The 25,932-nt window shown below is 43.4% G+C and overlaps 1 protein-coding gene across 3 annotated transcripts in view; it reads left to right on the top strand.

Annotated features, from left to right (window-relative positions):
- rarga (retinoic acid receptor gamma a) overlaps nt 1-25,932 on the top strand; it is a 49,277-nt gene that overhangs the window by 11,628 nt on the left and 11,717 nt on the right. For 2 of the 3 annotated variants that reach the window (XM_030139907.1, XM_030139906.1), the window contains exon 2: nt 2,995-3,367. In XM_030139907.1, coding sequence (XP_029995767.1) covers nt 3,199-3,367 — 169 coding nt within the window. In that variant the 5' untranslated portion in view covers nt 2,995-3,198. Of the gene's footprint in view, nt 1-2,994; nt 3,368-15,610; nt 16,188-25,932 lie in introns of those variants that run through there. The other variant, XM_030139909.1, reaches the window with a different exon arrangement.

The raw sequence follows: 25,932 nt of genomic DNA, 5'->3' as shown, positions 1-25,932 counted from the left end.
TTCTGTCTGTTTGACTCTTGCTTGCTTCACCTCTCTGCTCAGCCTCTGCCTTTTGGTTCAAATACAAACTCTTCCACAAACAAGACAATCTCATTCTCTGTAAACATGCCTAGTCATGCAGCGCTGTCTCCAAATTACCGACTTGATTGATTTCATTTAATTTCCTACACGGCGTTTTCATCTTGATAAAATCAAAGGATTATCTTGAGTGTAACCAATGAGCCTGACACTCCAGTATTTACAGAAACAGTCCATGTAAATTTAAACTACAGCCATGCACCTCTTAGGCAATGATGGAAAGTCCCGGCAGCGGACCTGAATCCACCCATCGCTGGCCCTGGTGCTGCTCGCCTGCCTGGCCGCCTGCTGCCTCCTGTGTGCCCCCCAGGCTCAGGGGAAGTTGGGAGGCCCTCCATGCCCATTTGGCCCTGGCTAACAGGGGATGAGGTCACTCCAAATTCCCCTTATCCCCTTATAGCCCCAGACGGGCTGGCGAAGTGAGCCTACCACAGGACCCAACATAAAACATAAATGGCTCTGTAAAAAGCTGCTGGGCTGATGTGACTCATTAAAAACACTGGCGCCAACTCTTTTATTAATTCATTATTGTGTTTGGGGAGAGTGAACTTATGGGTTCTGTTTTAAAAGGCTTCATATCTGTATTACTGAACTTTTTTTAATGTTTTTTTTTTTTTTTTACTTTCTTAGGTATGATCATGATCATTCTAGAGTATTCTCTGGACACTTCAGTAGTGACTTGTAGTTGTTCTAAAGTATCATTCAGTGGTTTCACGCAGTGCTTTTTTTGTGCTTAAATACGTCATATGTGTAGACTCATAGCCTCTGCAGTGATCATCCTTATTTTTCTCACATCTTTCTTTTCCTCTTTCTTCTTTTCTCTTCTCCCAGCACTTGTAGACAGATTGAGCTGCCTTTATGGGGCCTGGTTTGAGTTCACGAGGCAGATACCCAAACGGGCCAAATGCTGGCCAAGTACATACTCGTAACACACATGCACACACACATACACACACACATGCACATTATGAGGCTGTGCGATGCTGGCAGTTTTGTTTTTCCAGTCTGTACCTCTTCTCCCATTAGGCCCACTGTGAAATCTTTAGTGATGTTTTTGTGCGTTAGCCGCACAGTGGAACCACTGCACAGGGTCATGATACAAGTTGTATAAGCAGTGGAAGGATAGAGATGGGGTGGGGGAGGTGGAGGTGGAGGAGAGGATTGGGTATAAGGACGTGATTATAGAGGATATATGTAGGGTGGGTCAGACGCAGGAAAAATGAAAGGAAACGTGTGGAATAAACTGAAGTCGGCAAAGAAAGAGAGGAAGAAGTAGAAAGAGAAAGAATGAAAAAGAAAGATGGCAGCATGGCTGTGTTGGCAGGATGGGGGTGGGTGCCTATCGGCGGCTGCTCCTTCCTGAAACGTGGCCACCCGAGCCTGCCTGGGCCCTGGATGCACATGTGGAACAGTTTACTGTAATGGAACTCTAAATTAGTGGTGGTTTGAAGCTGCCTGCAGCAGTAGGGTGTAATTAACTGGCTCTGTTGAAAGAGAAAGAGCCAGAAAGAGAGGCAGGGAGGGAGCCAGACCCTGGAAAAGGCACAGGGTTAGAGGTGTGTGTGTGTGTGTGTGTGCGTGCGTTAGTGGGTGCTCTCACACATGTGTGGAGTCTTTTTTTTTTTTCTAAAAAGCTTGATTGCATGAGTATGTGTTTCAGACTGTGTGGTGCATATGTGTGTGTCTTGGAACTTGCTCGCTCTTTTTCCCGGGCATGGCGCCACCTCTTAGTGCCCCCCAGTGCCCAGACCCTGTCACTGTTCTTCTGTGCATTTTCGCTCAGTTCAGCAGTTCACCAGTTCAGCCTAAGACCCCCTCCTCTCATTTCTTTGTTGTTTATGCCGAATTCATTACCAAGATTTTTTTCCCTGTCTTTTCTCCCAGATTCACAAGCCACAGCAGTTCCAAATTCCTTGGCTCTGCTCTTTTTCAAAGCCACATTTAAAAAACAAGCTGATCACACCACCCACTCATAAAATCACGCTAGGGAAGGCAAAAAGAAAACATGAAAAAGAAAATGGGAGGCTTTACTGTGATTTTTTTTTTTTTCCCCTTCCTGTATTAACAGTCAACAGTGGGGCATAACTGGAGCCTTGTCCACACTTGAGCCTGACTTGTCTGTGCCCACTGTGAGGAGTCCAAATGACGAGCAGCCTGCAGGAGGTTAGAGCCCAAATGACTCTGTGGGATGGGAGCCTGACCTCAAGAGAAGATAGTTGGAAGTGACAGCAGCAGTTAGCAATCAGTGGATCTCATTTTCCCTACCCCCTACCCTCCGTGCCCCTCCCCTTAATGCTCCGGACCCCGTGTCTGGGCCTCTGGTCCTGGGGGAAAGAGGCAGAGAGGCAGGCTGCTGTGCTAGGCTGGCAGCAGGAACAGAGGAGCTCTTTATAGTAGAGTTCTGGTGATTTAAATCATATGGCATAGCCTGGAATCACTGTAGAAATCTGGAAGCTCTTCAAAACTGCAGGAACAAGAGCTCTCTCTCTTTTTCTCTCTCTTTTTTCCCCTCCCTCACTCCCTCCCGCTCTTCCCTGTTATAACTTTTTCCAAATGTCTTTCTTATTTTCTTTTCCCCTCGCCCAGTCCTAGTTTTCCTCTCACAGTGCACTCATTCTTTTTCTCTCACATCTTTATCTGTTTTGGTTGTTGCCACTCTGTTCTTCCTTACTTCCTCCTTCCTTCCCATTCTCTCATACCTGTTGGTATGAGGTTTGCACATCCTTCTTACACTGTGGATAAACTATTCCCAGTCCCAGCAGATTATAGCCTTAGAGTTGATTTGAGGTGAATTTTTTGTTTGTGAAATCAGCACATTTATCTTATTGGTACCATAAAAGAAACACTAATCATCCTGTTTTGTGTGGCGAGCATACTCTTTAGTAATAACAAATTTCTCTGGCTTTTTATCCTCAGAAACTTCAGTTGGATGACTCTTCTAAATTGGAGTCCAGCCTTCTTTCAGTAAAGCCGGGGCTTTGTCATCTCTCATCCATTCCCCACATCCGGAGAGCTTTGGATAGGAGACGGATTTCATCTTTTCCCCGGGATTTCCACTCGCTGTGAGAGCTTTTTGCTTCACCCAGCGGCCTGCTGCGGACCTCTGGGTGTTACCTCGCCATGGCTACCAACAGGGAGCAGCAGGTGGGTCACATGACTGGCTTCCCACCTGCTGTTTACCCCTTCGCCTTCAACTCCATGAGAAGCCACTCTCCTTTCGACCTGCTGGCCAACAGCAGCCTCTTTGGGAGATTTGGCGCTGACCTGCCGAAAGAGATGGCTGCCCTCTGTAAGTGATTTTCGTTACTGTGTGTGTTTCCTTCTCTCTCATGTATCGTTCTCCATTTCACCTCTAACTACCTCATATGGCCCATACCTTCAGTTCTATCATGTGACATCAAACAAATTAGACGTCCACTGTATGGAGGAAAATACAGCTATAGCTAAATTGCACTTCATTATGTGTAATTTTGTGGAAATGGAAAACTTCGGGTCTGTTTGTGATATAGGACAAAATCCCCCAAAGAAACCATGAGGAAAAAGTCCACTTTCATCAATACACTGATTACTCTGCTCCTGTGGTTTCCTTATAGATGCTTATAGATGGTGTGGTTATGACCACAAACGCTGGCTCTGGCTTCACTAGAGTATGTGTGTGTGTGTGTGTGTTTTTGTCTGTCTGTCTGTGTGTGTATGTGTATCTGGACCTCTTGCAGAGCTTTTGTGAGGCAGACAACCCACAAGTCTGCAATTAGAGACAAAACAACATTCTTTCAGTGTGAGGTGATGAGTGCTCTGAGCACCAACAAATAGTTCAAAAAAGTGCAGCAAATATCTGGAAATGAGTGCAGTTGCAAGACATATTTTTAATACTCTTTAATAGAATTGTGTACTACACTGCTTTGGTTGTGTGAGGCGGCTGCTGGCAGAGTTCAAGTGACCGCACTTACCAGAAGCACTTAGAGTTGTAGTTTGAGTCTTGAGCACAGGGGGCACTGTTGTATGCTGAAGCTCAAGGATGGGACGATGTATGGAAGACAGAGCACAAAGAGGAGATTGTTGGCAATTCAGAGTGTTTTTCTGTCAAGAAAAAGCCAGATTACACAAAAGCTGCCAGCATACATTGCTCAGTGTTCAAAACACCTGCTTGTTTTAGAAAGCTGTTTTTTAATCAGTATCAGGATTCTAGGTCAGGGAGTATCGTTGTGTAAAACCCTAATTTGCTGTTGAGGATGTCAGCGATACAGAGTGGGAGACGAAAGAGAAAAGAATGAGTACTTTTTGTGAAGGAAAAGGTAAGCGGGAGTTATTTGAAATCCTATCTGAGTGTAGTGCTAAAGGGGCGGCAGGTGGTGGGTGGTAGGTGGTGGTGGGGCTATAATGGGTGTGGGTGGCAACAGCTGAGTGCAGAAGCCTGAGAGCCCCCCTGCCGTCTGTGTGTGCAGTCCCCCTCGCTCCCCCACCACAGCATGCCTGAGCACCTCTCCAGCCTTTCAGCCGTCAATCACTACCTCACCTCCCCACCCCCTCCCTCCTCTTCCCTGCTGCTGCCCACCTAATCCTCAAGGTATTTTCACAGAACCAGAGAGAGAGAGAGAGAGAGCGAGAGCAAGTGAGGGAGAGCACCTGGGGGTAATGTCCTACTGTGGTGGAATCCAAGAACACACCCAGTTAGGAAAACACACACATGCAAACACACCACCAGAGACACTCTTCCCACTCTCTCTCTCTCTCTCTCTCACACACACTCTCACACACACCAGCTTTCATCTAAAAACTAGAAACATACCCCAAACACAGAATAAAATCCCACCGTGCTGACAGACGGATTTTTTTGGTTTTTACTTTGGCATGAGTTAAAACAAAAACAAGTATCAAAGCACAAACAGACACAGGCAACCACATGCACCAGGGCTTCATAATGTCGGCTTGTACTGACACATCCATGCTGGCAGACGTATCGTTCACAGGGGTTCTGGACCACAGTTATGTAGTTTAAGCGCTGTGTCAGAGATTAAACAAGGCTAAGGTCAAAGTTTAAGTCAGGATCATGGTTGCAATTAGCCTCAACTCGGCTTAATGTGTGGGGATTGACATTCTTAAGAGTCTCATGTGAGCTGACTGATATCATTACAAAGTCCAATATCGCTTTTTTTCACTCAAATCTTTATTGGCACAAAGATTAACACCAAACAGTGTCAGTAACAAAACAAAACGGTGCTTGGGAAATACTTTGCATTAATCTCATCCTTCATTCAGCTAGTCTTCCAACACCATTTTCTTCATTTTTTCATCCAGTTGTGCTTCGTGGAGTCTCTTAACACACACTTCATGCAGTAGGAGTGACATTTTTTCTTCTTTTTGCAAAGAATAACCTAAGGATAGACGTCCATCAGACACACTGGACAGGAATTAATTACTTTTTTCAATTTCAATGAATCTCTTTCTCATTTTTCATATACTTGACATTAACATTTCCTAAGTTTCAGCTGCAAAAAATATGTATCAGACTCCAGTGGATTTGTTAAACAGTCCAAAGATGTTCAGCAGTGAAAAACACTCAGCTATGATGTGAGTTTATGCTTATTAACTAAATTAATAATCAGATAAAATATCTTTAGCTTTACATATTTGTGCCAAAATCCAACTTGTCATTATTAAGTGAATGACCACAGGATGTAAAAATATCACCTGTTATCAGCTGTTAAAAGTTTTTTTTTATTAGTGTTTCCTAAGACAAGGAATGTTACAAGTCATTTTACTGACAGCAGTCTCATTCCCTGTTCTTTTAAACATTAGCAGGGAAGACAAAAGGCCTTGGTTTAGACATTCCCTAGGCCCTGTTTTTCTTCTCCTTCTCCTTCTTCTCCAAGAGTTGGCTTAACAGGGCTGCTTATTGTTGTCAGAGCTGTCTGTAGGCCAGACTGAGAAAATACCGTGCATATAAAGGGAGTAGCACTGCAGATACTTTTATGTGTGTCTGTGAGCGTGTATGTAGTGACTACCTTTGTTGGGTGTGCGCGCTGTGCCGACAGGTCGGAGCACCTCCCATGGCGGCACTCTGTTTTGGCACCAAAGTGTCTTTGGAAATACCTGTTTTGCACGGAGGTGGGAAGAGACAGGAGAGGGAGGGATGGGGTGGGCCCACTATATTTACACACACAGATAGTAAGTTCATTTTTAAAGCATACGTGAAGCAAACACCTTCAGGCTACTCTCTAAGTTAATATCCAAATTAAGCACAAATGAGGTGGCACCACTCTGATTCTTACTGATCATTTCTTTATAAGTGTGCAACAGCATTTGTTCAACCATGAGAGGGTCTGACAGCTCTCTGTGCAGCGTGTAGTGGAGGCCGTTATCAGTTGATCCCTGTCATTATAGGAGTCATTCAAACAAACAGTTGGAAGCCCATTAAGGCCACTTACTATGTGATAACATCGCCACTGAGCCCTGAAACACCTCTCTAAGCTTTCACCAATCAGGGCCGGAGCCCTGGCCCCAAAGCCAGCCACAGGGATGTTTTGAAAAGCTAGTAGGTCATTTCCTTCAGCCCACATGGCTCGGACCAAAATCTGAAGTCCTTAGCTGGGCTCTGACTTTCCATTCAGATCATAATTTTTAGATTTATGTCGGGTGATGTAAACAGAAAGCTCACAAGGGGCTTAGCTTTGAGAGTCTGAGCTGCACCACAGTGGGATGAAATTAAAAGCATTGTATTAATAGAATGGAATGAACAGCGTGTTCAAACTTGTGTAAAAGCCACCTCAGTCAGCTCAGTGGTGCCTCAGGTGGAGACAAAGTGAACTGCTGTGCTGTTTATGTAAAGTGTGTGTGAGGATTGGATTTATACTCCACGCACAAATGCATGAGCACACATGCACACACATTAACATACTGGTTTCCTTATACATATGTTGCATCCATAGATGTGCATAAACTTGTGTGTGCACATGAACACACTCACACAAACCATTAAGTCAGACAGACTGTGAAAAGGACCAAAATGTTCCAGCAGAAAAAAAAATATCCTCACGCAGAGTGACATAATTAAAAACACTCATTGCATTCTCAAACACACACACACACACACACACACACACACACACACACACACACACATGCATACACATAAGGAGGTCATGTTGGCTCAGGGAGCTCGGGGAGTTGCGTAAAGGAGCCATTTTGGTGGGAAATGTGGTATTAGAGGGAATGTAAAAGCGAACCTTTAAATGGAGGAGAGGGACAGCAGGGAAAGATGTTGAGTCGCAGAATGAAGCCTTCTCTTTCGAAGTGTAAGCAGAGCACAAACAGCACATTGTAGCACTTTATTTATTTTCTTAAAGGTGCTGGGTTTCAGCCCAGCCTTGATGGAGGTTGGTAGGTATGTGGTTGACACTCTGCCTTTGGATTTGTCTGGGTGCATATATGTGTGTATGTGGGCACACTGTATATTTCAAACATTTTGGAGATGGGAGTGAGACCAAGAGGAAGATGAAAGAGAAAGTGGATTGTGTATGGATATGAAAGTGATGAGCTCAGCCCTGTTGCCCCTCGCTCCCTTACAGGCATTAGTTCCACTACAGACGCAGGAAGACAAAAATCCCATCTTTGTTTTTCTTCTCCTTTCAGTCTTCTAAACTGTCAAGTCACCCTTGTTTTGAAGCTGTGAAAAATCCTAAGTAATCCCTTCTCACATTGCTTTTGAGCAAATTCAATCCATCTCTCACCTGTGTCAATCTCAGTGGCATTTACAAAAAATAAAGACACATTTGATGGAAACACACTATCCATACCTTTAAATGTGATCATTGTGCATGGACAATTATTTGCAATATATTGAAGTTTCTCAGCATTAAGATGTATTTTGTGTAAGATGTATGGGATACAACTGTAGTGATCACAAATACATGCATCAGTACATATTGATCACCTTCTCATGTTTGTTTGTCTGTGAAAACAGACATTTTATGAATTTTGGCATTTTACACTTTATTTTTCACTGTCTTAGTTAAGAGAGACAGGGAAGTCAGTGGAGAGACAAGGGAGATGACATGTATCAGAAGGCCTGGGCCAGAATCAACCATGGGCCACTGTAGTTCATTCATAGAACACTCTACCAGGTTGAACCACCTTCACACTCCTATGGATATTTTTTAACAGCACAAAATTATGTATGCATATGCTATAATCAGAATCCAAATGCAATGGAGAATGTTTTTATTCAGCCCACAGACATCACTCTAATTCATTTTGAATGTTGCTAAACTATGTGAACTCCCAGTATTAATGATTAAGGATAGCTCACTTGTATCTCTGCTCCTGTTAACCTGATCTATGCAGTAAATTTGCAATACTATACTGAACCATTTGTGTGTGATAAAAGCATGTGCAGAGCTGTTTGGCTGTGTCCTTGATCTATCAGTGAGACTGGAGCCTCTTCGGCTTTAATAAACAGCTCTGCATCGTCTGACATCCCCGCTTTCATCTCCCTAGGCGACCACTAGCCTCAAGATGACAGCTCTCCAAGGCTCTCTACTCCTTTTTGGAAATCGATTCCCATCACATTGCTCTTTTTATTTTTCTACCAGTATTGGCTATGATTCAACAAATGGTGGGGGAAAATAGACAGAAAGGCCTACTTTGTTTTTCCAGGCACTTTAACAACTCGGTTAAAGAGTTTTTGTGTAACCGATAGCGAATGGAATATCTGCTCCTCCGATGATATCCACCTAAACCCTGACAGCTTATGTACTCTTGACTTCCCTCGCACTCTTCCCTCTCGTCTTTCTCCTCTGCCTTCACCTTGGATTTCCTCTCGTTATCCCTCTCTGCAACTTAGAGCCAATTTGCCCTAAGTGCTGGAAACTTGCTGAAACTTCGCATGTGTTTGTGTAACTGTGTGTGTGTGTGTGTGTGTGTGTGTCTGCTTGTGTTCGCCTGCATGTCTGCATGCATACGTCAAGAGTCAGCAAAGGCTTCTGGTAAAAACGAAGCCACAAAGTGTAGCACAGCTCCGACATGATGACAGATGAAGATAAAGAGGCTACTATTAAAAATGGGAGGGGTCTGTTTTCAGATAGGCCTTTGTGGGCACGTGCAAGTTGAAGAGCATGCAATGGCGAGAAGGAGGGATGGACCATCAGAAGGCGTGGGAGGGCACATAGGCACAGGGCGGGGCTATGAGAACAAGACAGGGGGTTTGTATTTTTGGCCAAGCAACTCAAATATCTTTTTCTTTTTTTCCACCCCCAAACAACACGAGTAGCAAAATGTCATGACAGTGCAGATAGAGGGAGAGCGAAAGGCAAGAGAGTGAAAAGACCTCGCTGAAAGATGGCCAAGACTGATAATGCTCAGAAAAGTAGCTCTTTAAGGCCTTCAGAGGGACCAGCATGTGAACTGAGACGAGCATGGCCGTCGCTGAGTAACTCATGCCTCACTTTCCCCATGTCTGTCCTCAGTGACACATCAGGTATCTTCTGATGATATATTGTGAGCGAGCGAGCTAGATGAGGGGGTCAGATTACATGTCTTGTCAGAGCTGAACATGTGTAAAACTGACTGAATGTGATGGTAAAGGATGATAGGACTTTGCTCTGTTAACACTGCTGAACCTAACACACACCCTCAGTCAAAGAAGATAATCAGATTTGATTTGTTATATCAGGTCGATGAATGAAAATCAGTGCATCTTTTGCCACTTTTCTTGTTTATACCATGAATCTGTATGTGTGTGTCTTTTATGAGGACAGTTTTAGTACTTCAATGTAATTGGGAGGACACTTTGGGCTACAAGGACATTCTAGCCTTTCCACACAGCGTCTTGAGGTTTTAGCTTTGGGTTAGGGTTTGGTTAAGGAGCGAAGGAATGCATTATGTCAGTTGGGATAGTCTCACAAAGATAGAGAGACACGCATGTGTGTGTTTTCCTGAGTAACCTGAATCTGTCTGTAGTGGGACGGCACGCTGAACTGGTGTTCAGTGTCTCTATCATCACCGGCAATCTGTTTCAGCACGTCCACACACTGCACACATGCTCACATCAGCTATGGAAAAGCTCTGCATTCCTTTTAAAATCACCATGCTGCATTTAGCGCATAGACATTTAAAAACAAGCCGTCTTTATTGCCTCACACACCACTGTGTTGTTGACTGCTGGCCTGGAACCTAAATGACTGTATACAGAGGAAGTGACAACAATGTGTTGTATACGTCTTATCTGTAATCGGCATCAGTGTCAGACAGTAGTAAAGCCTGATTTTCCTGGGCTTCAGCACACGTGGGACTAAATGCAGAGTGAGTCCAGTTACATAGAAGTGGAAGGAAAAGAATTCAGATCCTTTACTTAAGAACAAATGCCAAAACGATGACTGTTTCAGCATTGCATATTTGTAATTAATATGTAGTACTGTGTAGCCTGAGGTGAGATTATTTTTGGAACCTTGCTTTGCTTCATACTGATCAAGCATACTCTGCAACAATGATATGAATAATTTATTTGCACAAGTACTGTGCTGTATTCCCATCTTACATTTTGTATTGTTGTATATTGTGTCAGTGTCCATTTTTGTATCTTTTGTTGATGCTTTGGTTGCTCTTAGTTGTAGTTGTTTACTTTGTTTGTATTGTATATCAGTTAAACTGGGAAGAAAAGAAAGAAATGCTGCCGTGTAGAAAGGCTCTAATATCCTGCATTGGACAAATTTACATAAAAATGATAAGTAAAATATACTTTAAAGTAGTCAAAGTATTACTTATGCATAATGTGTCATATGTATTATACAATGCCTGTCCAAAAATGTCCTCATCAGATTTAACTCAGAAAATAGTTCATATCTCACCATTGGATGATTATTGCAAAGATGAGTATGTTTTAGATGGAACAAGTTCTTTGCTGTGAGTAGCTTCTCATTTCTTAAACAACCATCAGTTTGATCCAGAGCATAAAGATTGGACTGTGTTTGAGTGGGAAAAGGTCATGTGGTCTTCTGAGTCCAGACTGACCCTGTTCCAGAGTGAGAGGAGTGGCAAATCAAGTCATTCCAGTACAAGCCTGTGGGGGCAGTGTTGTGATCTGGGGTTGATTCAGTTGGTCAGGTCCAGGTTCAACAAATGAGGTCACGTGACTACCTGAGTATACGGAATGAACAGTGAGGAACATCAGTTGATTTTTTTTTTTTTTTTTTTTTTATTCCCTGAAGACAGACATATTTCAAGAGAAAAATACTAGGATTCATCAGGCTCAAATAGTTAAAGAAGTGGTTCAGGAGCATGAGAAAATCATTTTTACATATGGATTGGCCACCACAGAGTCCAGACCTGAACCCACAGAGAGTCTTTGGGATATGATGGAGAAGACTTCACACAGCGGTCTGACTCTCCATCATCAATACAAGATCTTGGACAAAAATGAATGCAACTATGGATGGAAATAAATGATGTGACATTTATTGTGTAATTGCATAAGCCTTTTGTGGTATACGTGATCCCACATCAAGTGTACCATAATCAAAGCTGACTGTTGTCTGACAAAATATTGTGTGTGTGTGTGTGTGTGACTTTTATCATGGTTAGGCAGAGTATATGTAGACCATCGTCTATAAAGATGGAATAATTTTGTTTTCAGACACATTTCCCTTTTTACTCCTATTTCTACACATCAGTAAACACCTCTGACCATATGCATTGATTACATACTGAGTCCCAGTTACACTTTATCTATCAAGAATAAATCACATTGTCACAATCATTTAATGAGAAAAGGAAAAAAAATATTTTACTCCTACTTTATAAACAACAATGTATTTAACAGTATTTTTGTTTTTATTGTTGCATTTCACTGTTGTAGTTTGTCAATGTGGACTCAATTTTAGATACTTTATATCAGTGTTTTTCAACCTTGGGGTCAGGACCCCACGTGGGGTCGCATGGAATTCAAATGGGGTCACCTGAAATTTCTATTAATTGATTTAAAAAAACAAACAAACAAAACAAACAAAAAACCAAACAAACTTGCTAATAAAAAATATATGGTGAGTTGAGAGAGACAATCACAATACATAAAAGACATGACAAACTCTGAAGCTGAAACTGAAGCACTGTGGTACTGTTTATCTTTCAAATGTTCATTGTGGTCTGTTTAAGATGCTGCAGCTCTTTCATAATTCATAGTTTGAAGTTGTTTTGTTTTGCTTTTTTTTCCAGTATTAATTGTCAGCCTTATAAATCCAAGCTGGACTGACTGTACATATCTTGACCAAGGAAAATAAAATTCTCACATTGTGCAGTACACCTGGCTTTTCTGCCTCCATTCATAATAATATACATTATATAGACTAAATGTCATCTAAAGTTAATGTTTTTGCAACATAGTATAGCAAACTATTACATGATCAAAAACAAATAAATTTTAGCAAAAAAAAAAAAAAAGTCTCTGTTTTGAAGGTCTGGGGTCGCCAGAAATTTTTTATGTTAAAATAGGGTCACGAGCCAAAAGAGGTTGGGAGCCACTGCTTTAAATAGACAAGAGTTATTTATTCATGTAGTACATTACATAGACAAACACACTTCCATGTGCTTTTCTTAAAATATGTAAATATTCAGTGTATATAAACAGATTAATATGTATAAAATGCAATGGAAAGAAAGTACATAGTGACTGAAATAATTTTAAAAAAGTGTAGTTTTTAGCTATTCCTGTGTTAGAGTGGTATAAGACTAGTTTAATTATAGGTGCATTAACAGGTAAATACTTTTTAAAAATGTTTTTAGCTTGTTCTATGTATACCAATGGGTATGTAGTATCAGAGTACTGTGTTGCATATTTTTATGGCAGATAATTTTAGTGTATTAAAAAGTCAAATTACTGTCTTCTGAGATATAATAGAAGTACAGGCAAGAAATGGGAATACTCAGAACCATACTTGAATAAAACTACTAAGTTACATCCCTTGCTGTTTTCTACTGTATAGATGAAGAAATATAATGTAATTTAAAGTTTTAAATATTTGTCAGAAATCTGGTGCAATTAAGCCTGGCTGAAAACAGCAATCACACAAACTGACCAGCGAGTTGGCAGCCACTGAAAATGAAACATTTCCAAAACCAGAAACAAAAGCAGAGAACTTTGTCAACTAAAACAAATCACGCAGTCAGGAAAAAACGGCCATAGGGAACTTGATGAAATGGGGAGAGTATTTGCAGAAACAGAGGGGGGAAAAAAGAATTAAGGAGAGCGATGGAGAGACTTGTGAGCCAGGGAGAAGGAGGGAGGGCAGGATAAGTTTGGGGGGAAAGTTAGTGGCCCAGTGGGGGTTTCTTCTAGAGTTCAACCTCTCTGGCCGGGGAAGGAAGGGGAGGAAGGAGGGGAGGGTGGGGGGGAGTCAGGGACCGGCCTGGGTCAGCAGCAGTATGGAGTATGTGTAGATTAGATGTCTAAACTCACTCTGCAAACCCTCTGAAGTGCTGGAAGACTCTCAGCTCACAGCGGTGAGTGCCAATAAGTGCAGAACCTGGGGTTAGTGGACTGAATTACAGTCTCAAACATTTGAAAAAGAAATGTCAAAACCAGGAGAGATGCGAGTTGGCTTCATAAATCCCCAAATACAGAAGAGTTTCGAGTCTGATATTAAATAAAATGGTTGTATTTTTTCGGCTCACTGATCCGAAGAGCAACCCTGGCAAACAACACTAATGTTACATAGAACATTTGAACACCAGGGGATTAGCTAGCCTTAGTTTCCAGGATGCTAGAAGTTTACAAAAAAAAGAAAAAAGACAGGAAGGAGACGAAAGACGAAAGAGACGAAAGACGAGTGTGAGAAGAATGCTTGTGGATCATAAAAATGTGACTCAGGGCAGTGATGATTTAATCTGAAGTGCATCCAGATCGGGACAGTTTGAAAATTATTGTGTAACTGGGTGGAGTGGTAGAAAAAGATTTAAAAAAAAACAACAAAAAAAAAACAAGAAAAAAAGTATTAACAAAGTCATCTGACACTGATACTAGTTTATGTATCCCCTTAGTTCTATACTCGCCATCATAAAGCTTCCTCTTAGTGATGTGACAGCTGTATGAAGAAACACATAAAAGCTACTGAAGTTGTTTACTGTTCAATGCAACAAAAGAGCTGTTAAATGTGTGTCTGTTTGTGTGACTGAGTGTGTGCTTTTGTATATGTGAGAAATGCATGATCCCCACATGTGTCTGTGTGTGCCAGCTTAAGAAAATAAACAAGAGCTCTGAACTGAGGGGGAAAAGCTTTTAGGTCAATAAACATTTTAATCAAAATCATTCAGAATAGCCTGGAAATGTGAAAGCATGGTTTCTTTCACGAGACAGGAAAAAGAGTGAAGTGTTAGACAGAAGAGGAGGAGGAGGAGGGAGGGCACTGTGTGTTTATGGAGAGCCTAGCCAGCAGCACAGATTGACAGGAAATGGTGTCTTTTTTGCCTGCTGGGCTGTACCACTTGTACTGGACTGACAGGGGGAGATGAATGTTCAGGGCACAGACTAAATCCATTCTATTATCATATATCTCCTATTGTATGGGACTGTTTGCTTTAGCCCAGTCAGGGTCTATCCATCCGGTGAGCAACAGTTAGATTCAGTGACAGGCTTGTTTTAATTGATTACTTATGATTAATCATTGTAAGGGCACTACTGTTTTTAAGGTGGAGTTCTTTTAGCAACTCAAACAAGTGTGTATTTTAGAAGAACGCGTGTAGAAACTTGTTTTTTTAGGTGAGATTCAATGTTTATATCATAAACTTTGGACACATTTATATCCATGTCAGCATCTAGCATCAGTTTGTGGTTTACTTTGACCAACGTTGTCTTCACTAAGTCCCAATCAAGGTCAAATGAACCTGTGAGAAGTGTGTCCAGCACATGGTGTGTTTGTATATTGGGGGTATTAGTCTGTGTAAATGCACTGCAGGGATTGAGCAAGGCAGACCTCATTCATCACTGTTAAAGCACTTCCAGAGGGAGAGACAGAAAGAAAAAGACCCATCCTCAGTTTCCTCCAACAGGCAGAGAAGAGGGAGGGATTTACCCCTGGCATCTGGTTTCTGGATTCAGCCACAACACACAATATTCTTTTGCTCGCCCCTGCTTTCTTTCTCACACTCACATACACACTCAGCCAGTGGCTGGACTTTAATATGGTTATGATTAGAGACGGGGCTCAGAGAGGGGAGGGGAGGGGGCTCATATTTACTGCAGGGGAATTGGGGGAGGTGCCATGTAAAGACAGACAGAGACAGGGACCAGATCTGAATAGGACATGAAGAGGAGGAGGGTTGTGTTTGTTTGTATTTGAGGCTGAGATATTAAACATAAAAGCAGCGCAGATGAAAAACAAGAGAAGAATGGGAATAAAGTTTTGTCCTCTAACCAGATCAGTCCTTCCTCTTGTGCAGAGTCTGCTGGCTGGCCCCCTCTCCCTCCCCTCCCCTCTCCCTCCTCCTCCTCCTCCCTCTGGGTCCCTCTTTCTATCCCTCCCTCTCTGGCATTCTCTCATTCTCTCCACCCCCTCTCAGAGTGTCACGCTGAGGCAGTTGGTTCGCTCCGCCGTGTCTGGGGCTCAGGGAGAGCTGTGAGAGGCTGTTATTTAGGTCTGTTACAGCAGACAGGGAGCAGCTAACCCGAGAGCAGGGGGAGAGTGGAGAGTCCGAGTCACGCTCAGCTCTGCTCAGCTCAGGCACAAACCAGAGCTGCATTCCAGCTGAGAGGGGAAACTCCAGCACCGGCAGGAAAAGACAGCAGAGGGAGAGAGAGACAGTGACAGCAGGAGATAAGTGAAGGGAGGGAAGGGAAGGCGGCATATCCAGTTAGCTGTTGCTGCCACTGAATGTTGTTGTCACTGTTTGAGTGAGTGACGTGAGCAGCGAAAGCAGGGCAGGACGCAGGCAGGGACTGAGGACTCGTAGTGATTTTTGCCGAGGGTGGGGGGGTGCCATGTTCGACTGTATGGAGGCTCTGGGAATGGGCCCCCGTCAGCTGTATGATGTCACCAGCCGTGGTGCGTGCATGCTGCGGAAGGCGAGCCCCTTCTTTGCGGGGCTGGACCCCTTCGCTTGGACAGGCAGTGCCAGCCTTCAGTGTAAGTGGCATCCTGTTTGCATTTCTTCTCTGATACAGTCACGTCTCTCTCTCTCTCGCTCTCTCTCGCTCTCTCTCTCTCTCACCAAGTGCTGGCTTGTTTACCCCTCAGGGCTCGGCCAAGGGGGGTGCTGTCAGGGGCTACAGAGCAGCACAGGAAAAGACTGGGACAGACAGTCTCCTCTCCTCTCCTCTCCTCTCCTCTCCTCTCCTCTCCTCTCCTCTCCTCTCCTCTCCTCTCCTCTCCTCTCCTCTCCTCTCCTCTCCTCTCCTCTCCTCTCCTCTCCTCTCCTCTCCTCTCCTCTCCTCTCCTCTCCTCTCCTCTCCTCCAGCTCAGCCATCTGAAACTAACTCTCTATGATATGATATGATATGATATGATATGATATGCACAGTGTGTTCATGTGTGTGCCTATGTTTGACTTTTGACTTTGAGCTCATGGAGTCAAGTTTCAGCGACAGCGTGAACCACCTGAGGTTTGACCTTGCCAGGTGCTGTATACTAAAAACAAAACTCTGAGAATGCAAGAGGAAAAGGGTTTGTGAGTAACAGGAAGAGAAAAAACCCAGACGCTTTGGATTCAGTCTGTTTATCTTATCTTGCGTTCACGGTAGAAGTTTGGTTTTCAGTGTGTTCTAATGAAAGGTTAATGAATATAGTCTGTGTGAAATGAAGTTTCTTGTATACTCCTGCAGTCATCTTAGGTCGAAGGTTTGTTTACGCTTCTGGATACGAGATGGATAATGATATTCCTCTTGAGCCAAGCAGCCATGAATTAATAAGTAGATGAATTATTTAATGGATAAATGGATGAATAAATTAGAAATGTACACTCTTCACAATCCAAGGGATGTTATAGCCAGCATTCTTCTCTTGGTTTTTCTCTCCTTCTCCTTCCATGCTCTCATTTTTCCTGTCCCTCCTTCTGCCTGTGACTTCAGACAGGGCTGAACAACAGGCCTGTCTCAGGACATACAAAACTGGGGTCCATTTCCATACACTTCCAGGGGGCCACCACTGCTGTGAGAGAGCGTGTGAGAGTGGGGAAAAAAGAGTGGGGGTGTCTATGCTTTGGTGGGAGAAGTGTGGAGAGAGCCAAGCCAGATATGACAGTGGAAAAACAATCAAGAAAATAAGAGGAGATGGAGAGGATGGATATGATGCATTTATGTGTTTGTGTTTTTGGGAGCTTTTTTGGATTCTGGGTGTGACATTTTAGTATTTTTCTGTTTGTCCATCCTCCTGCTTTTTGTTCCTTTATACTGCCTCTTGGCGGGAGTCATCTGTCTTCATTAATCGTGAAGACACCAGCGTTTCAGTGGCTGTCATGCACACTGGCTAAGCTTTAATGAAGACAGATGCCCTGTCAGTGGAGGCCGAGGCCAGGGGGGACTCCAGCCAGCCCAGCCTGCTCTGCTTAGCCAGGGGAGCCCTGATGATAACAAGATGAGATTTGTTTATTTAATCAATCAGGCCTCTATGGCCTTTTCTTTTAACCTATTCACACACATGCACACATTTAAAAATCAGGCCTCCAAATTCCACAAGTATATTTTTCTTTTGGCTATGTTCCTGAAAATCAAAGAGATAAAAAAAAAAAAGTCCAGAGAAGCTGCCCCGAGGGTAAAGGATCTGAGTGTAGCAGAGCAGAGCAAAGTGAGGCTCGGTGTGGTGTACTGTTTCAAGCCCTCTGTGCCCAGTAACCTTTGTAAACAAGTCCGCCCTATCCCACACGATGAACCATAATGCCTCTCTTTACTGAAGCAGTTGCCCCTCATTGTCCTCATCAATGAGGCTGATGAATTGATGTTTGACTCTGATATCTCATTAAACCGGCCCAGCTGCAGAACAGAGGAACCTGTCTGGCCCCAAATGCCACACTCATCCAAGCACTCACACACTACAAACCAAAATAACCACAGGGTTTGTTAAGGGAGTCACCTGGCTGAAGCATGATAGTCAACAATGAATTACTGTGGTCAAACTGGGTCTCGGCAACAAGCAGATGGCAAACTTTTAGATGAATATTTAATAAGTACACTGATAGAAATCTCACCCTGTGTTTCTTCAGTAACCTTTGGAAAGCACAATAAAAAATGTTTATCCCCCTAAATCTCCCACAAAGTGAGTATATCCTATTGTCTTGGCAGTAAATCTTATGTGGTGATAAGTGTCAGTGCTGTTGGCCGTTAGCCAGGGACAATCACAGGACTTAAAAGTGTGTGGTCAGTTTTCCTGTTTTTTGTTCACCAGTGGGAGACCTCAATGTCAGAGGTTAGTCAGAGGCTACGGCCTGGCCAATGTCAGATCTACACCATGTGTGGCGGCCTTGTCAGCCTGCTGAAAAGGAGACCCTTTCAACCAGCTTGGCTTGTGTAATGCTCTTAAGTGCCTTATGCCACAGAGCTGGTACTACATCTGAGCTGCCCTGTGTGTAAGGATAATGGACACTGATTTAGTCATACGTCAATGAGAACTGAATTAGTCAACTGCTAGGGAAGCCATTTGAGAGAGCCTATGCAGACCAATCCCCTCTCTGTCAATGTTCATTTGCTTAGAAGAATGAGGCAATTACGCTTAGTAGTTCTCCAGGGTCAGAAGAAGGGGAAGTGCGTTTTTCTCACCAAAACAGATTCGTTCCTCGATCTTTTCAAACACAGTTTAGGCATTAATTGTGATGCTTGCGACTGATACATACAAGTACGTGGCATGGCAGCGACAGATTGGTGAAGTAATTTATCACCCTCTGTGCAATCACGCCACCACACACACACAGAAAATGCATGGGCACACACTCCTCTTTGTTTTCCCTTAATGTGCTGTTCAGATGTGAATTGAGGAGCTAATTGAAATGAGGGTATATCACAGCAGCAGTCGCAGAGAAATAAGAGCTTCTTGTGACCGCTGGCACATTCTGGCCCTGATCATTTTCTCTCTGATGGAAGTCTGCAGTTATTTCATTATAATTACAAAAGATTCAATTAAAAGATTAGAATGCCTGAAGGGGCCGGACTGGGAATACTGTATATAGGGGTATCTTGGTTAAGGGGGATGGTGTGAGGGTGTTTGTGAGAAAGAATGAAGACTTACCCAAGCATGGTCACAGTTCTAATGAGGACTTGTCAGTGCTGTTATATATACATAAACCCTTTTGATCCTTTCAAGATAATGTCAAATGAAATGTGCTGGAGTTAAAAGGCTTAAGTAGTCAGCTGGTCCAAGGTCAGTGAGTTGTAATTGATATGACTGAGGGAAAAAAACCTTCTCTGTCTCTGAAAACAATTATGTCAAAATAACCAAAATGAGTTGTTAAAACTGAACTTTTTTACTGTTAATTAAAGGAAATGAGACAAAGATCAAAGTTAAGTGTAAAAAACATCACAAAGCATGAAAGTAATCTTCTTTTCCTTTAATGTCAGTTTAATGCCAGTGTACAGTAGAGCTAATACTTTTAATTAGCTGTTCAAGAGGAAAATGTTTATATATATATATATATATATATATATATATATATATATATATATATATATATATATACATATATATATATATATATATAGTCAATATGACAAAACAGTTTCTAATCAAAGTTTTTTCACTGTGGAAATGAAAGAATTTACTGTGAACTGAAAGGAAATGGAAGATCAAACTTAGGTGTGAAAACCAAAGCGTGAAAGTAACCTCTGTTTTCTCGGATGGCATGTTGTAATCCAGAAATCACATTATCATGCAGCTAGTTTCTGTAGTTCTTAATGAGCTGTTAAATGTGTTCATATAAAAACTGGTTGTGAATATACAATATTGTATTGCCATATAATATATTTTTTTATAGCATAATGTAGTTTTTTTAGCTTAATGTTCTTATGTAGTATTAGCTTAGTACATGAAGAAGAATGAACAATGTCATTCAGGTGATTTTCCTAAAGCTCTATCTCATGTAAAGTGTTGCTTCTGTATGATTATAAGAGTGTAAACGTCTGCTTGCATGTTTGCAGTCTCTATGTAAACTCCTATCTGTCAATGTATGCAGTGTATACAGGCGTGCTCTGCTGGCACTGGGCACCCAGACTGCTGTGTCAAAGTCATAGACAGACAATGTGCCAGCCTGGATTCCTCAGCCCTGTGTTGGAATCCAGCTCTGCTCTAATAACAGTTTATAGCCCCTCAGCAGCGTCAGTCACACCCCTGTAAATAAAATTCATCAGTATCCACATGGGGGGTGAATTTGTCGCCTTGGACCCTGTGTTTATCTTGTTTCTGTCCGTCGTCAGTGAAATCTATTTGCAGTATTTCACAAGAATGCCACTGCGAGGGATCCCTTTCAGCTGAGGGGTTGTGGAGCACAACATGATGGAACAGGCTGCTATGAGGCAACTGTTTGCTCCCGTGTATCAGCGCTTGCAGATTATAAAATGTGAACTTTCGTAAGTTGTTTCACAATAGTTTGCTGGTCACAGAGGTATTGTGGCTGCCCACCCTAACACCCATGTCTGGCTGCTGCTGTTGTAGCTGTTTACTGAGAACAGCTCTTTGCCTGCCAGGCACATTTTCCCTTGTACAAAGGCGTGGGCTATTGGCAGCCTATGAACCTCGCATGCTTGTGTGTGTACGCTGTGCTTGTGCGTGCGCTTCCATATTTGAGTGCATGAGTTTATTGGCGCCAGATAGCACGCAATGTACAGTTGCACATGTGTGTTTGGTGTATATAGGAGTGTGTGTATGTCAACTCGGAGCCATGTGTGAGCCAAGTGCGAAGAGAGCATATCTGTTACGACCGTGTTATTGACTGACGGATCAGCTCTAGCGTTGCTAGGGGCTCACTGTTATGAGAAGCAGTGGGCTCGGGCAGCCAAGCCGGGACTAGAAACCCAGACAAACCTGACTGTCCTCGCTCTGTGTATGTGTGAATGGGCCGTGTTTACGCAGCCGACAGCGTTTGGCAAGGAATGGTGGGCGGTCAGTGTAGTACAGCTATTATCTGGGCTCAAGGGTGGAGAGTGATGGAAGAGGAGTTGGCTGAGGGAGGGAGGGAAGCCTGCTGGTGTTGTTTTCACTTCAGCATTAGTCAAATTCTGCCTGTATGCATATGCGCAACTGCCGTGACCACTTATGAGGGAATGATTTATGAGTTCATTTGTATATACTTGTATAGATCATTTGTTTGTGTGCACTTGTGTCCGTGTCTGTGTGTACGCTGCCTTGTGTGTATATATTCCTAGTGTGATCACAGAGGGGGAACAGGTGTGTGGAAACTGCCGTGGCTTTAATTGTGTGTCCAGCTGACAGTTTGGGACTTTGTACTAGGAGAACATAAATGTCAACAGAGAACTTCACAGATGCCTCTATGTGTAACTGTGTGTTTGTGATTCTTTGTTCACTCACTGAACACATTCACATGCACACAAGAAAATATGTTATTGTGGAAATCAGATTAAGGCCGGAAATAGTATACACATCTTGAAACCTGTGTCGGTATACAGCTGGTTAATGTCTCTCAAACATGCTGTCATATTTTTGAGCAATAGCAAAAATCACCCTGTACAGCCATGTAAATTGTTTTATTTCCTTCAGTTTCTGTTTCAGTATGAGCCAGATTTTTGATTTTTTTCTTTCAAAGATTTTAAGATGCACAGTGATGTTTCCAGTCACTGTGCTGTGCTGCTGTCACAGAAACACATGCAATGTCCCTGCTAGATATCTGGTAGCATACACCAGAAAATTGGGGTTCTGTTGTGGAAATATAACTGATTTATAGTTTTCTTAATCTGTCCCTGAGAAAGAAATCCAGTTGCAGCAGAAGACCAACAATACCTACTTTGCTCAAATGTGTGTGAATATGTTCACTTTTTCAGTGGGATACATCAGATTCTTTGAATTGAACAGAAAAAGTGCATTCTGACTTGCACACTGACATGAAAGAATCCTTATGGACACACAGAAAAATGCACTAGTGGCTTTAGTGGATATAGAGTAGCAGAGATGTGTGCCTGGACTCATCCTGCCAGTAGCCCTGGATTTATCAGCCTCTGCTCCACAGTTTGAGCAGCAAACCTTTGCCAGAAAACATTGAGAGAACCAGCCAACCAGACAGCCAGTTAGACAGGAAGCAAAGGAGCTGGAGGTTGTGAGAGATGATTTATGTCTTGTTCAGGAATGCTGAATGAGTTCAGGGTACACTGCTGTTATGGGAACGGACTGAATGGGCATCGGTTTCTCTCTCACTCACAAGTGTGACGTATGACAGTTGTACTTTTTTCTATTTTTATTTCTGTGAAGGGTGATAGCCAAAATGTCAAAATGTGACGTTAATGCCCATGTTAATCTCATGTGGAACTTCCAATACATCAAGAGTCAGACAGGAAAAGGAAATGAATCACTGTGAGCCCTCGATTTGAATATCTTGTCAGTGATGTGACAACCTCCACCCAGACACAGAGTTGGGCAACCTGTTAGTGGTTAGTTGCCAAGCAAAAAGGAAAAACTCTTGATATGTATCATTGCTCCACTGACACTCAAAGCAGAAGTTTCTCAGAGTGATTTTTACATCTATTATGACTACAAGAGTTTGTGATCGTTGAAGCGGACTGGATGCCAGTATTGCAACGTTTCAGAAATCACCAGACATGTATGGACTGCAAATCACTTTGACATCAGGAAGCCACAACAGTATTCTGGCTGCCTTTGTACTGTTTATCTGTCTCTCATTTTAAGCCTCTGGCTTGTCTTCTGTCTGCAGATGGAGAAACAAGTTGTCGTAAAAGCAAATCTGGACTGAGTAAAATATGAAAGCGTGTTAGGTAGAATGGTCACTGAGCTGAAGCTTATGGAAGGCCCTAAAAAACCAAGAGGAAGTGCTTTGTGTAGTGTGTGCACATGCCTCAACATGGACATTTACATGTTGAGTGGGAATGAACTGTGTACTACTACTTGTGGGTGTGCTTGTTCCTTCCAATGAGAGTTTTTCAGGCTTTGGTCTGCGGTGCTTCCCCAGTGAGCTGGAGTGAATACTACTGTTGTTGTTTATGTTATCCTCCTTTCCCCTCACTTCCTCTGACAGAGCAAGGCTGCAGCCACGGCTGGGCTACTTCTACTTTTGTAAGTTTCTATTGTTGTGGGGAGGAAGCAATAGCAATTGAACGAGCGCTAGTGACCGTGCCAGAGACAGACAGGTGAGAGCCAGGGCTACAGATGGTGAGAGGAAGTCTGGGAGGACGAGAAACAACCCGAGGATCAAAGACACAGGGTTTCCCTCGATGACTCTCCTCTCCTCTCCTCTCCTCTCCTCTCCTCTCCTCTCCTCTCCTCTCCTCTCCTCTCCTCTCCTCTCCTCTCCTCTCCTCTCTCTTCTCTGTGTCTACTTCCTCGCCTGCCCGTGAGTTTCCCTTTCCCCGTGACATGATCAATGGCCTAGGCCTGCGCTGAATTGCCAGGTTTGGGTTCATTCTCCAGTCAGCGAAGGAGAGCTGTGTTTCTCCATCTTCTGGTGGGCAGATGAAGAGTCAGCTGGAGCTCACCACAGGGATGAGGGGGCACATTTTTTCCACAGATCTGCACTTGACTGTCTACCCCCCCCTTTCCCTCACACACAAGCCATAAAAGACCTTTAACTGAAATCCTTTCATTGTAATTTGGTTTCCTTTCATTCACACTCGCTTTTTAATACCTCCTTCCTTGGGTTTTGCACAAGGGTATTGAAGGAAACTTTTTGCTGGGTTCATGAGGTACAAGCAGCTTGGTGGGCAAGTTTGTCTGTTTGAGGCCGACTTGTGTGTTTCTTGACAGGGTTGTTTGGTGCAGGAAAAGGGGGGTGCTTGCTGCCAAATGTTGGCTTGGCTGACTCCATCAAGAAAATATCAAAAGGCCCTTTATGAGGTGTTGTAAAGAAGAAAGGGTGTTTTGAGAGCACCACCAGACTGCAAGGGTAATTCCACTTTTTAAAATGTGCCCTAAGGATACAGGCTTATCCCACCTGCCGCCTTTCCTGCACTACCCTCTGCTTCTACACTCTCTTTGCAGGGACTATAGATAAAAAATAATGTGTGTGTTGGCAGCAGTTTGTGTGTCCATGTCACACTGCGTCATTCTCATAAGTCCAGAGTTTGGCCGTTAGCGCTTATGGCTGCTAAGAACACAGGCCAGAACTTTCAGCTTCATTTATGTGCCCGGTTTTAGATCATAAGTCTGTGCATTTACACACATGTCTGCCTCTTTTTGTGTTTCATGATTTTCTGCTGGTTCTGACAGAAGGGTGTAAATTCCAGGAGGGGTGTGTGTTTGTAAAAGTCTGGTTTCTCACCACTTCGGGCCGGCTTGGTCTGTTTTCACCACTCAAACCAGGGCCATCTCCTGGTTGACGGGCCTGTTTTATCTGACCTTCTTTTAAAGGACTGCTTTAGAAGGGCCTCTTTACGGGGCTGTGTGTAACTGTGTGTGTATGTGTAAGCATAGGTAATGAGCTTTCTGACAGCTGTTGAAAGGCGCTGCTACTGCTCAGCACCTTTAATGAAAGCATCCCCCCTCCTTCTCACTACACGCACATTCCTCCCTTCCTCCTAACAGCTTTGGTCTTCACCTCCATATAAACTATTTCTTTCTCAACTCTAGGCAGGTTACATTGTGGGTGCTTGTGTAACTCACACAATAGAGACTTGATAGACCTCCTTTTTGAAAGCTCGCAGGTGACTCAGTTGTGTGCAGCGGAGCTTGAACACAACAGCAGTGCAGTTTGACCTGTGGGAAATGAGAGCACATGTACAAAGGTGTAGCGCAGAGAAGTGGCTACAAAAGCAGTGACAGAGATCCTCCGGAAAGACTGGTACTGAAAAGAGGAAGGAAACCGGCCTGTTGTGTGGGACCTTGTAGCAGAAGCCACAGAGGGATGGCAGGAAGACGTGGGCAGAGAAACAGAGAAGGAGAGTGAAACATGCTGGCACTTCTGACAAGGGTGTGGTACTCTCTTTTCCTCTTTCATGAAGTGCAGTTCTTCAGAAAAAACCTGTCACCGGGATGATGGTCATTCAGTGAGCACCCTGTGGATCTGTATACTCTGCCAGTGGGTAGAGGGCCAAGGGCACCCTCAAAGGGCCCCACCTATTATGCCAGCAAGTCCCCCAGCCCACTGTTCACCATCCTCTCTCAATCTGCTCTCCTTCTGCCGCCACAGTCTGCCCAGTACCCACCCCTCTTTTCACACTGAGCCCTACTGTGCGCCCCTCTCTCACACACTGCCTCCAAGTCTCACACACTACTTTACTGCTCAGCGCATTTGACAAGAACACGCAATCTTTGCAGGCTGTTTAATGAAGGCAGCAATTGAGACAAAGGCCCCACATGCCCACGCTTGCAGTTTAACGGGAACCGAAAAGGACTTGAACCAAAAAAGACTTGAAGACAATGAGCTGTGCAGACACACACATGCTGATATTTTTTACTGGAGATGAGTGAAGCTCACTGGCGCTCACTGTTATGAACAGTCCTGCATTTGCAAATCAAATAGGGTCTGTAGTGAGTGGGCAGCGCTGCTGGCTGGAGGTGTGTACATACACACACACACACACACACACACACACACACACACACAAAAGACATACACCTAAAAGAGTATGCCAGTGTACAGTATATACACTAGTCATCACACAGAAACTGCTTTAGCATTTGATCTCACATGCCAAGACTAGACTTCTGAAACAGCATCCCACTGAAGATTCAATCACGCCACCAAGTCACGTAGACAAAATCTACAGGC

This window comes from Sphaeramia orbicularis, chromosome 7 (assembly GCF_902148855.1).
Source record: "Sphaeramia orbicularis chromosome 7, fSphaOr1.1, whole genome shotgun sequence".
Lineage (NCBI taxonomy): Eukaryota > Metazoa > Chordata > Actinopteri > Kurtiformes > Apogonidae > Sphaeramia > Sphaeramia orbicularis.
The sequence above is the reverse complement of the archived record's forward strand: the minus strand, read 5'-3'. Positions and strand labels throughout refer to the sequence as shown.